The sequence below is a fragment of the Dama dama genome, chromosome 33, assembly GCF_033118175.1.
Source record: "Dama dama isolate Ldn47 chromosome 33, ASM3311817v1, whole genome shotgun sequence".
Lineage (NCBI taxonomy): Eukaryota > Metazoa > Chordata > Mammalia > Artiodactyla > Cervidae > Dama > Dama dama.
The window spans coordinates 60,738,983-60,752,670 of record NC_083713.1 but is presented as its reverse complement, the minus strand read 5'-3'; the positions used below and the strand labels follow the sequence as shown (position 1 = coordinate 60,752,670).

General features: G+C 39.8%; 1 protein-coding gene across 1 annotated transcript in view; it reads left to right on the top strand.

Moving 5' to 3' along the window:
• THSD7B (thrombospondin type 1 domain containing 7B) overlaps positions 1 to 13,688 on the top strand; it is a 972,933-nt gene that overhangs the window by 924,823 nt on the left and 34,422 nt on the right. Inside the window, exon 19 of the mRNA XM_061135120.1 lies at positions 1,796 to 1,913. Within this exon, the coding sequence (XP_060991103.1) occupies positions 1,796 to 1,913 (118 nt within the window). The remainder of the gene's footprint in view (positions 1 to 1,795; positions 1,914 to 13,688) is intronic.

Here is a 13,688-nt window from a genome sequence, read left to right as displayed (position 1 = left end):
CTCTAAAATTGATTCTTGGTATTGGGCAGATGATTCATTTTGCCTAAGTGGGAAACACTGTCCCTTGCGTGCAAGATGTACAGTGATACTTGCTGTTAGAATACTCTGCTAATTTGCTTAGCAAATGTTTGCTAGGCAATAAACACAGTGCATTTTTCTTCTTAAAATGAGCTAAATGTCTCTCTACCAAGTTGGGTAGAGTTGGTGGGTTTTGAATTTTTGTAATTTTATATTTTTCCCCATCACAAAATATGTGGAATTTGGACAAAAGCTATAATCAAATCTCTTCCCCAAAAGTTGACATTTCCTCCCCAACATATAAGTGAAATGCACTATGATGGCAGTTTAGAAACAAAGATGACCATATGCTATAACATTATAAGAATCACTAAAACAATCTTTGGAATAATTGGAAATGTGTGGCGTCAGTGAACTCAGGTTTCATGGGAATATCTTTAGCAAACTGACAAAATAAAAGTTGTCTCATTCTCCAGTAGGTAAATAGAGTCCACAAGTGAAAATTAAAATTATCAGAACAAAACCTCCTCACCGATCCTGGGTTAACCTTATTAAGTATTACCATAACATCTCTTTCAACTAACAGTATCACCATGGACCAACAGTACCCCTGAAACTAGACCATGTAAAATCAGATGTTCCTTTTAATGAAATTCTGAGACTGGTTAATACAGAATTCTCTCTAACAAGTGTCAGTGATTTACTTTAACATTTTGCTTCATCTCCCCCTCAAGACTGTTGTCTGCTTCAAGAAAAATAAATCACCAACCTATAACAACTCAAATAAGTCAAAAATGTACATTTAGTGTACATAGTAAATCTTTCCTTTTGATATAAAAGCAGTATAAACTATTCATTGATAGAAAAATTAGTTTCTCTTCTTTCCAAATACCACATGTTCAACAAATATTTAAAGTCCCAAATTATTAACCTAAGCAGAATACCCACATATCTCAGATGGATCAAAGATCTTATGTGGTCATTTCTAGTTTGCTCATGTAGTAAGTAATCATGCTGTAATCAATAATTTTAGCTCAGTATGGACATTGCTAACATTTAACATATATTGAATGTTAGCATTTTCCTCAATCACACAATATGCAATTCCTAAAACTGAATATTTTGGTATTCTTTTTGTGTCTCTGGGATGATTTACTCTTTCACTAAGACCTCTTCTACACTGGCCATTAGAAAATGTGTGATTTTACCTAGATGTGGGTTTAAGAGAGGACAAGAGGAAAAGAAATGGTATCATCAACTTTTCCCTTGATTAAGATCATGTTTATGTTTTTAGCTAATCAGTCTTTTTTATGAACTTTAGATGGGTTGTTGATTTCAGTTTTATTCTTCTACTTATTGTTTAGCCTGGGTTGCTGTTAGTTTGAGCTCTCTATATACTACCGGTCTATCCAGAGGGCAAGATGCCTGAATTTAGCACTGAGACATCCCTCTGGTTCCTTGCTGGGTGAGTGACAGGACAGATCTTTGTGTAACATAATTGCCTGCTTTCCTGGTCCCTTAAATGTGGGTCTATTCTAGAGTTGAGTTGAAGGTTTTATCAAAAGAAATTTGGACTGACGAGTTTCTATGTCATGAAGTGAGGATCATCATTTTTATAGACTTGCCATCAGTTTCTATAAGCCAGGCTATTTTTCTTACAAAAACATAGCAAAATTATTCTCACAGAATAGAGATTATTATCCCACAAAAGGATAGTGATTTGATTTGACATTGCGATGAATTCTCCAGTACAATCATATTTCCTTCCCGTCTGCAGCGTAACTTGGAGAAGCCGCAGAGGATGAACCGTCACTGCCTGGTGGAGTGTGTGGTCAACTGTCAGTTGTCGGGATGGACAGCTTGGACAGAGTGCTCACAGACTTGTGGCCTCAGAGGTATGTGGCTTTCCTCTGTTGGTTTCCATGAAACAGTTCAGTTTTTAAGTATCTCTATGTAGGCCATACCTTGATAAATGGGCATAAGGCATGTTGGCCACATGAGGCTGACCCAGGGGAGCAGAGAAAGAGAGCCTGTAACAGTCCTTTTGTTCTATTGTATTTTATTTATTGAAGTACCCTTCACTTACAGTGCTGTGTCAATGTCTGCTATACGGCAAGGCGACTCAGTTATATACCTATGGATATTCTTTTTTTTTAATATTCTTTTCCATTGTGGCTTATCATGGGATATTGAATATATAGCTCCCTGTGCTATACAGTAGTACATTGTTGCTTATCCATTCCACATATAATAGTTTATCTCTGCTAATCCCAAACTCCCTCCCCCTTGGCAACCACAAATCTGATCTCTAAGTTCATTTGTGTCATGTTTTAGGTTACATATACAAGTGATATCATATGGTATTTGTCTTCCTCTTTCTCATTTACTTCACTTAGTATGATAATCTCAAGTTGTATCCATGTTGCTGCATGTGGCATTATTTTGTACTTTTTTTTATGGCTGAGTAGTACAAGGCAGAGGGTGAAGAACTGGCCTGTAACAGTGGCAGACACCAGAGGGAGCGCTGGCCCTGTGAGGTGGTGTTTATTCTGAAGGTCCTAAGTTCAGCCAACTCAAAAAAATGTTGGCCTCCGTGGTTTCTGGAAGACGTGTGTGTTCAATAAGTCAAACAGGCTCTTGTTTCAGGTAAACCCCTAAGAACAGCGGCTTTATATCATACTGTGCTGTGCTTAGTCGCTCAGTCCTGTCTGACTCCTTGTGACCCCGTGGACTGTAGCCCCCCAGGCTCCTCTGTCCATGGGGATTCTCCAGGCAAGAATACTAGAGTGGGTTGCCATGTTCTCCTCCAGGAGATCTTCCCAACCCAGGAATTGAACCCAGGTCTCCCACATTGCAGGCGGATTCTTTACCATCTGAGCCACCAGGGAAGCCCAGAACTGGAGTAGGTAGCATATCCCTTCTCCAGGGAATCTTCATGACCCAGGAATTGAACCAGTGTTTCCTGCATTGCAGGCAGATTCTTTACCAGCTGAGCTACCAGGGAAGCCCCTAGTATCATAGGTTAGAGACTAATTTTTCACTCACATAAAGGGAGGGTTAGTTTCTGCTTCACAGAGTCCATCAAGAACACAGGTTGATGGAGGCCCTACCACTTTAACATAATCAAGTTTTTCTGGAAGGTGATATCAAGCTGGTCCTGTGGAGGTTTTATGGACCGGGGCAGAAGTTGTATACATCTCTACTATCTTTATTTTACTGAATAATATTTGGCCCCATTTCTCCAGTTCAGTGCAAGATAGCAGAGCAGGAAATGTAGTTTCTGGATGACCAGTCACTTCTTAGCAACAGTATTATGAAGGAAACAGTTCCTGTGGAGGAAAGGGAGGAGAAACCTTTGCTGAACAAATAGCAATTAACACCAAAGTCCAGGTAAGTAATGCACAATGGCAGGGAATGCAGAAGGCAGCTGGTGCTCCGGAGCTAGGTAAATGGCAACATGGATGGCACTTGAGCCATTAGGCTGAAGTAGGGACCAAGACATGTGCGCATGTAAAGAGAACAAGGAGAGTGTACCAGGAAAGCACAGAGCTGAGGTTTAGGATAGGTTTCTGGTCCCAAAAAAAGAGCTACAGTTTATCTAAGGTAAATGAGAGAAGTTTGGAGTAGGGACCTAGGGAAAATCCTGCTATATACATAATCACGAAGTAGAGGAGAAGGAAGAACTACATGTTGCAGGAATCATGGAATCTGGTAGGGAGATGGGCTTAAAAACCCAGGACCTGATCACCAAACAAAGACAGCTGGAAGGAATTTTTTAGATGCTCTGTGACTGGATATGGCACTGGAATATGGGCTCATCTCTAAGCTACTCACAAATGAATATGCTGGGACTATTAGTACTTCTCTGCCTTAGCTGGGATTGTCTGAGGAACTGAGGCAGGCTACAGCATGGAAGAGGGACTCCTCTGTGAACTCAGCTCTCAGAGCCTGGAGAGAACAGAGCTGACAGCAGTACTCAGGATATGTGTTAGGAAAATGTAGCTAAGGAAAGGAAATTTACTTCCTCAAAGAGCATCACTCGAAATGAAAATATGAGGCTCACGATGTCTGGTGATAACAACATGCCATTTCCTGCACATCTGAGAGCCTGTAGAAGCACATCAGGAAACCAAGTGGTAAATCTTATGACCAAGATTTCAGTGATTGACCTAAACTATTTTCTCAATTATTCTGATTGGCAGCATGGCGTAGTTTCCAGTTAGGCATCCACCTTAAAGTTGGGTAAATCCAGGTTTGAATTGTAGCTTTTTAGGCAAATGACTTACTCTGAGTCTCAGCTGCTTCATCTCTAAAATGGAATTCATGCACATTAGAGGCTTTGTTTAGGACTTGAGAATTAAGTGCTGTGAAGTATATGTAGCCATAGAGCACAGTACCTGACATGGCATGGGTGTCTATTGTGTGTTAATTTTCATCTCCACCTTCCTACCCACCAGCAGTAAAGAGTTTTAGCAGAGACTCCCTCGGATTTTACAAAGATTATCCCCCAGACTCAGTTTCTCTCATCATCTACTCTCACATCTCGCCCTTCACCCTACTCAAAGTCCATACATTACAATCACAACCTAAGCAATGTTTTGAAAATGCAAATCTGAATAATTGTTTTTCTACTGACTTGAGTAATTTATCCATTAAATAACTACTAATGTGCCATTCATAGTACAATGAGTTGGATGTAAAGCAGTGAGGGGAAAATAGACAATTTCCTTATGCCCATGATCCCCTGATACCTACAATCTAGTTGAGGGACAACAGACAGCAAGCAAGTCGGTAATAATATGTGGAAATGAATGCACTGACCCTGCACTAATTATTTGCATTAGCGATGTGAATAACTGGTTGCTACCCTGTCCAGGGTGATCCACCCTGATTATCCCACAGCCAGGAGCCCTGTAGTCTTATGCTCATGGGCCTCTGCCAGGAGGTGTGACTCTCACAGTGGTAAAGCGTAGCATAAAAAAGCAGAGAGAGGATGAAGTCCTGTATGGTGAGCACAGACCACAGGACCTGTAGGATCTCACGGTGCCTGTCTCTCTGCTCCCACCACCCTCCGTTATCATGTTGGATCTCTCTGCTGCAACGTAGTATATTTCATTCATAATCTTGAGTGTCTGCTTCCTTACATTTTGCCTCCCATGTAATATCTCACTGTTACCCCCACTATCACTCACTACTACTTTAATATGTATAAATTGGATCAATTTTCATATCTGTCTAAGGAGTCAGTGATCTTGTTTGAGTTCTTCATGGGTGAACCCCTCTAGTTCCCATCAAACACACTAGATGGCACATCAGGGGAATCTCTGCCAACATTCGTCATTGCCCATGTGGTTCCGTGGGCTTCCCAGGCAGTGCAGTGGTAGAGTATCCACCTTCCAGTGCAGGAGACACAGGGGACGTGGGCTTGATCCCTGGGTCAGGAAGATCCCCTTGAGAAGGGCGTGGCAACCCCCTCCAGTATTCTTGACAAGAGAATCCCATGGACAGAGGAACCTGGAGGGCTACAGTCCATGGAGTCATGAAGAGTTGGACATGACTGTGTGATTGAGTCCACAGGTGGTTCTGGACCACAGGGGGGAAAAAGCTGGAAGGGGAAGAGCTTGCAGACTGGATCACAAGCCCAAAGGAAGTCAAACCCTGCTAGTGGTTATTTTCCTCTCTCTCTAATTGACATCATAAGTCTTAGGTATCATTAGTCCAGAATGTGTTCAATGCAAGGAGACAGATCTATTTATTATTTTTGTCCCCAAATCTTAATTCTGCCACTGTACAAAGTCAGTGAAACATGACAGATTTTCATGTTATGCTGATATACAGCCTTTGAAAATACGACCCTAAATTGTAAGTTTAGTACCATAAAATATTACTTTGATTTTTTTAAGGAGTTCTGTTGTGCTGTGGACTCATCAGACCTTGTTAGCCTAGTAGAAAAACAAAAACAAACAAGGGAAAGTCTTCTCCAAGTCTGAATCCCACTATTGGAGATTTTTAGGCAATTAGAGTTTGAACTTAAATTCATCTTTTCTAATCTTTAGAATAATAAACAATCAAAAGTTCCCTAAGGAAAGTCCCTGTGTGAACTCAGGCACAGAATGAATTGCATAAAGCACTTGGAAGTCACGTGATAGTTTCTACTGGCATATAAATATAGCACTAGTTACAAATCATTTCTGGCTAGCTTCTAAGGGTCTGCTAGGATAATTTCTTGGGAATCCTTTCTTGACCTTTAGATGCTTTGATCTCCTAAATTAAGATGTAATAGTGTCTTTTAAAAAAATATTCCATAATCCTGATATTTAGCAAACCCTCTAGGATTCTAAAGGTATATGTATTCCATTTTCTTTCTTTATTCAACCAAAATTTATGAAGTTTACACCTATTATCCTGACACCAACTGGTGTATACTTTCATTGTCAAAAGTGATAGTGTGGAAAATAAATTATATGGAGATGCTCCTATTCTCACTTCTGTTCTTGAAGGCAGGGCTGTAGAGAAGTTTACTCACATATTTCACAACTACTCATTGGAAGTTTCCCCAAAGCCAGGCATTCTCCCAGGAGCTGAAAACACATGTGTATAGAAAGGATAAGATCCCAGGGAAACAAAGTCCCCTGACTTCATAAAACTAATATCCTAGTAGAGAACTAGATGGTGATGATAAGAAAGACAGGCAGATGGCAAATAAATAAATAAATATGCACAAAAGTAACACACATCAATAAATGCTATGTTAAAACAAAAAAGTCATGAGATGGAGAATAACAAGTATTCACAGGGAAGTGAGGGATGAAAGAAGAGAGGCCACGAAGGAGGTATTTCTGTCAGAACTCAGTGACAAAGTGATGCTGTTCATGTCATTGGTGTTTTCGTCACTAGGCTTTTCAGGGTTTAATCTCACAAGCCTTTTTTGCATACCCGTTGCATCCAAGGCTCTATATCAGGACCTCCAGACAAAAATATAAAAAGGACTATTTTTCTGATTTATTTGTGCTCAGTTTTAATCTTTAAGAAATAAAATGAACAGTACAAAGAATAGGACACATAGCCCTTGAATTTTTAGGCCTAGGCAGCTACCACCAGAACCATGCTGAGACAGTCTTCATGGTTCTGTTCTATTCCTCTTATCTATTCTATTCTAGTCTATTCCATTCCATTCCATCCCACCAGCCCTCAAGCTACTTCCCCATTCCAGCCTTCCAGGTCTAGTCTTCCAGCACTGCTCTTCTCTGATCACTAATCCCTGGCAGATAGAGAACTCTGTATTTAAACCATGTCTTAATCCCCACGCAGCACAAGCTAAAAGCAACAAACAGTGAATAGTCAAAAGCCACAATATGTGGCACAGATGAACTTGTTTCTTAAAAGAGACTAAACTCTTGGCGCTGAAAAGGTTGGAAACTATCATTGAGAAACATCTGTGCCTTGTCTCTTCTAAAATGGTGTGCCCGCAGCTGTCTTTCATATGAGCCGCTTTCTTTTTTCCAACTAGTGATGGCAGTGGGGCAGGGACTACAAGAGGAGACAGAGTTTATTTAGTCACATTCAAGTACGCAAACAAGTTGCTTGGGAGTCTGCCTTCAGCACCTGCTGCTCTCTGCTGACTTCCTTATCAAAAGCAAAATGCACACAATTGTCTCCTTTTAGGAAGTCACTGGGTTGTCAGGCAAATCCTGGTGAGCTGGGTGTTCCGGAAGCTTCCCCAGAGCCACACTTTGCCATCTAAACTAAAGAACTACCTTGATCTAAGAGGAAATTTTGGAATGAGCTCTTTCTTTACTTCCAAAAGTCTGGATTGTCTCTTTAATGTGCACCCAATGCTTGGCATATACCTTCTAATTGTGTTAAAGATTTCAAGGTCAGAATACCTTGAATCTAATTTATTTCAAGTTAAAGAGAGACCGATTCTAGGTTTCCACTAAGGGATCCTTTTAGATAGATTTCGAAGATCAAAGAGTGTAATAGAAGAGCTTAAATTTTGGATTAGTCATGTTCTTTCTTGAATTTTCATCAGTTCAGTTTTATGCTGAACTCCCTAAATTTAGCATATCATGAATTATTCATAATTATTATTTAACTGATAACATTCCAAGAGGGTTATTAACCCCTTATGATTTGTTCCTCTTTCATATTTTAATTCAATGCACATGAGTTTATAGTATTTTTCTACATTTGTGTAATCCAGCCTGCCACTTGTGTGTCCCAGATGGCATATGATTATCCTGTCAACTCTAACCCATAATGAAAAAATAATTTTATATTAACTGCAGAGAATCACAAGTTTGTGATTCCAGCTTTTTTTCTTTTTCTTTTTTTTAAAGATTTTAAAAGGCAAGCCAGTAACCTTCATTTTTAGTGTCAGAATAAATTATGATCACTGTAGTATCCTTGATCATATGCAGTCCAATAGTTATAACAGCTCAAACTTATTTACTATATCAAATAATTAGTTCCTATGATAAGGAACAAGAGGCTAAATTGTAGAATGGAAAAAAAAATAAAGACTAGACAAGAATATCTAGTTTTCAAGGTGGCTTTTCCAAAGGCAAGTTGTAAGACTCTGAGCCACCCTTTGCAGACCTCACTTGAACTTTTTATATGTAAAATGATGAATATGAGAATAATTACTTTTTAGTATCTATTGGTCAAAGGCAGTTATTGGTGCCAGGAGTATTAGAATAACTCTTTATAAAAGTATTATGAAACTATAGGCATAATTGTACAGGTAAGGTGACAGGCAATTAACCCGCTCAAGGTCACAGAGCTTGTCAGTTTCAGGGGAAAGATTTGAACCCAAGTTCAGGTGTCTCCTAAGCCCCATTTTCTCCATTGTGCCCCTTCACATCTGACACTGTATATGTAAGTGTTCATGTTAGGGACATGGCCCTGGGTTGGGTACTAGGTTATTTTATTAAAATTCTCACAATTTATAGGTACATTTAAGAACAAGCAGAAGAAATGGATCACAGGTTGAAACACAAAGGGCAGTGAGAGTTTTAAGACTCTCTGATGTTAAGCCTCCTAAATGTATACTTGTTTCCTAATTGACAATGTTGAATATTATCTAGTCCATCTAACTGGAATATAGCTGTGGGGAACCAACCTTCTAGATAGGGAATGTGTGAGTCTGATGGACAGAAGAGCTTTATGATTGCCAGAATCACTTTCTGTGACCTTCTTGTATTGCATCCCATGGGGAGAACCTCATTGGGGGTATTTCTGCTGTGTATTTACAGTGATCTGTTAAGTTTTGATATGTTGGATTTGAAATGTGATTGACTGTTGGGAATGGAACTGAAAATAAGCAACTAGAATCAGTTCAGTTGCTCAGTCATTTGCAACCCCATGGATTGCAGCATGCCAGGCCTCCCTGTCCATCACCAACTCCTGGAGCTTGCTCAAACTCATTTCCATTGAGTCAGTGATGCCATCCAAACATTTCATCCTCTGCCATCCCCTTCTCCTTCTGCCTTCAATCTTTCCCAGCATCAGGGTCTTTTCCAAGGAGTCAGTTTTTCTCATGAGGTGGCCAAAGTATTGGAGTTTCAGCTTCAGCATCAGTCCTTCCAATAAATATTCAGGACTGATTTAGGATTGAGTGGCTGGAACTTCTTGCAGTCCAAGGGACTCTCAGAGTCTTTTCCAACATCACAATCCAAAGCATCAATTCTTCGGTGCTCAGCTTTCTTTATAGTCCAACTCTCATATCCATACATGACTACTGGAAAAACCATAGCTTTGACTAGACAGACCTTTGTTGAAAATGTAATGTCTCTGCTTTTTAATATGCTCTCTAGGATTGTCTTCACTTTTCTTCTAAGGAGCAAGCATCTTTTAATTTCATGGTTTCAGTCAGCATCTTCAGTGATTTTGGAGCCCAAGAAAATAAATTCTGTTACTGTTCCCACTGTTTCCCCATCAATTTGCCATGATGTGATGGGACCAGTTGCCATGATCTTAGTTTTCTGAATGTTGACCTTTAAGCCAACTTTTTCACTGTCCTTTCATTTTCATCAAGAGGCTCTTTAGTTCTTCACTTTCTGCCATAAGGGTGGTGTCATCTGCATATCTGAGGTTATTGATATTTCTCCTGGCAATCTTGATTCCAGCTTGTGCTTCATCCAGCCCAGCGTTTCTCATGATGTACTCTGCATATAAGTTAAATAAGCAGGGTGACAATATACAGCCTTGACATATTCCTTTCCCTATCTGGAGCCAGTCTGTTGTTCCATGTCCAGTTCTAACTGTTGCTTCTTGACCTGCATACAGATTTCTTAGGAGGCAGGTCAGGTGGTCTGGTATTCCCATCTCTTTCAGAATTTTCCACAGTTTGTTGTGATCTGCATAGTCAAAGGCATTGGCATAATCAATAAAGCAGAAGCAGATGTTGTTTCTAGAACTCTCTTTCTTTTACTACGTTCCAACAGATAGAATGCATACTCACTATCATGGAAAAATCTGGAGCTCTATTCCCAAGCAAAGGCAAAAATGCCTGATCTTCTGCCCTTAACAGACCCACCTCTCTTCTGTGATACCATGGTCTATCTTACCCTCTAAAATGTGGTCGTTACTTCCTTACTCTACTAACCTCACTCCCGAATACATGGTCATGGCTAGGACTGGTCTCTTTTACTCTGAATAACTTATGGAATCTTTGCCTTGCCTTACCTGAGTGTTGTTTAGTATGAAAGATGTCTGGGTGCCTGAAGGAATTTTTAGACAAGTCAAGGAGTCCCTCTATAGGGGAAATTTGGGGCTCCCTGATAGCTCAGTTGGTAAAGAATCCACCTGCAATGCAGGAGACCCCAGTTTGATCCCTGGGTCAGGAAGATCTGCTGGAGAAGGGATAGGCTACCTACTCCAGTATTCTTGGGCTTCCCTTGTGGCTCTGCTGGTAAAGAATCTGCCTGCAATGCAGGAGACCTGGGTTCAATCCCTGGGTTAGGAAGATCCCCTGGAGAAGGGAAAGGCTACCCACTCCGGTATTCTGACCTGGAGAATTCCATGGACTGTATAGTTCATGGGGAGGCAAAGAGTCGGACATGACTGAGTGACTTTAACTATCAGGGACTCTAGCTCTGAATGCAGGAATATTACTGCATCTTCTCTCACTCATGATGTCAATCATATGCTGAAGATTTATCTTTAGCTAGCAGCTCAAGATGATAATTTTTTTCCACCCTGTTACATTAGAAAATAACCTTGATCCCAAAGTCATGTCAATACAGGATGTATACTTAAACTTGACACTTAAAAATAAATTTGGATAAAAATTCCTTGGTGATGTTTGTGAAAAGTAGTAAAAAAACAGATGTCCAGCATAAAGAACTGCATGAAATTAACTGAGCATTTTATATACAATCTAACTTCCTGCTGTTTTGGGAAATTTACTCTGACAAATACCCAAAAGCAAATGAGTTGTCACAGAGAAAGTACTAATGACATAATTTTAATTACCATTTTTTTTTTCTAAAGGAAAAATGAAACACATGAATATAAGTAACACATTGATTGCAGAGAGTAGAACTATGTGTACTTTTCAAACCTGTTTAAGTGGCCTTAAACAGGTATCATCTGATACCTGACTTGGGCCAGATAAAATTTGTTGGAAAACAGATGATTTTGGAATTGGGCTTATTTTTGTTACCTTCCTTCTTGCTGTGTGACTTAGCTAATTAACTTCTCTGGGCTTCAGTTTATCACATATGAAATATGAGACTGGGATTCTTGTTGAAGTGATAGATTCGAGGGGCGTGGGGAGAGTGGGTGCTTTCAGGTGAAGGGAGGCAAAGAAATCAGAAGGAAGGGAAAAGAACTAAGCAAGAATATGCTATATCATCTCTATATCCTAGAACACTGTATTCACTCAATTAATTTAGGCCCTTCCTCCATAATGAGGAATACTTTTGTAATGACCGGTGGAATTATACAATAAATTGCCTTAACCACAGAAACATATGTGATTAAAATTGGTTAATAGATTGGCACGACCGGCCATTAACAAGGTTTTTGATAGTGTCCCTTTGTTTCTTTTTCATGTACTTTGTCATCTGCTCGTATTTTCTACTGATTAATATTAGGTGGTTGTTGTTCAGTTGCTCTGTCGTGTCTGATTTTTTGAGACCCGATGGACTGCAGCATACCAGGCTTCCCTGTCCTTCACTGTCTCTTGGAGTTTGCTCGAATTTATGTCCATTGAGTCGATGATGCCATCTAACCATCTCATCTTCTGTCACCCGCTTCTCTTCCTGCCCTCAATCTTTCCCAGCATCAGGGTCTTTTCCAATGAGTCTGCTCTTCACAGCAGGTGGCCAAAGTATTGGAGCTTCACCATCAGTCCTTCCAATGAATATTCAGGATTGATTTCTTTTAGGATTGACTGGTTTGATTTCCTTCCTGTCCAGGGGATTCTCAAGAGTCCTCTCCATCACCAAAGTTCGAAAGCATCAATTCTTTGGCACTCAGCCTTGTTTATGGTCCAACTCTCACATCCATACATGACTATGGAAAAACCATAACTTTGACAATATAGACCTTTGTCAGCAAAGTGATGTCTCTGCTTTTGAATATGCTGTGTAGATTTGTCATAGCATTTCTTCCAAGGAACAAGTATCTTTTAATATCATGGCTTCAGTCACATTCTGCAGTGATTTTAGAGCCCCCCAAAATAGTCTCTCATTGTTTCCCCATCTATTTGCTATGCAATGATAGGACTGGATGCCATGATCTTAGTTTTTTGAATGTTGAGTTTTAAGCCAGCTTTTTCACTCTCCTCTTTCTCCCTCTTCAGGGGGCTCCTCAGTTCCTCTTCACTTTCTTCCATAAGGGTCGTGTCATCTGCATATCTGAGATTACTGATATTTCTCCCGCAATCTTGATTCCAGCTTGAGCTTCATCCAGCCCAGCATTTCACATGATGTACTCTGCATATAAGTTAAATAAGCAGGGTGACAACATACAGCCTTGATATTAATATTAGGTAGCTGAAATATTAGGTGCCAAAATCTTAGGAATAAATTCATAAGAGAAAATACTTAAAGGCAGAAACATTTTATTCAGTAACCTAATTTTTGAGTGCATATCAGGAAGGACCATCATCACAGTCAGACATGACTTAGCAACTGAACCACCAAGAGGGACTATCATCACCTGAAGCTCAGTGACACTGAACATCATCCTTTGTGGTGTAGGTGAGCCAGATGTCAGCTTAGGAAGACAATTCTCTGCCAATGACTGTGCACCTGCCTTGAAAATTTAAGTCATATTAAAACAAACAATTCCAAGGTGGAAAGCAAACCCGTAATAATAATTTTCAAATAACATTCTTTAAGCTCAAAGTGGCATCACATGCTGCTGTTTTTGTATTTTTTATGTCTGTGGACATTGGAGCATATAAGTATATTCATATGAATTGCTTAAACATTTTATTTAATGATCTATTTAAGGTTAAATAGGTATGTTCTTCATTGCTCTATTATCCTTGTTTCCTTTCCAATTTCCTATACAAACATATCTGCATGGTTTGCTTTTCTTATTCAAATTGTCCAGAGCTATGCAAACCATGATTTTCAGCTAATTACATCAGTATCTGTCGGTACAGTCAGGGGCTTCAATGTTTAGAGCCTCTCACTGTAACAGTGTTGGTGGTTGGC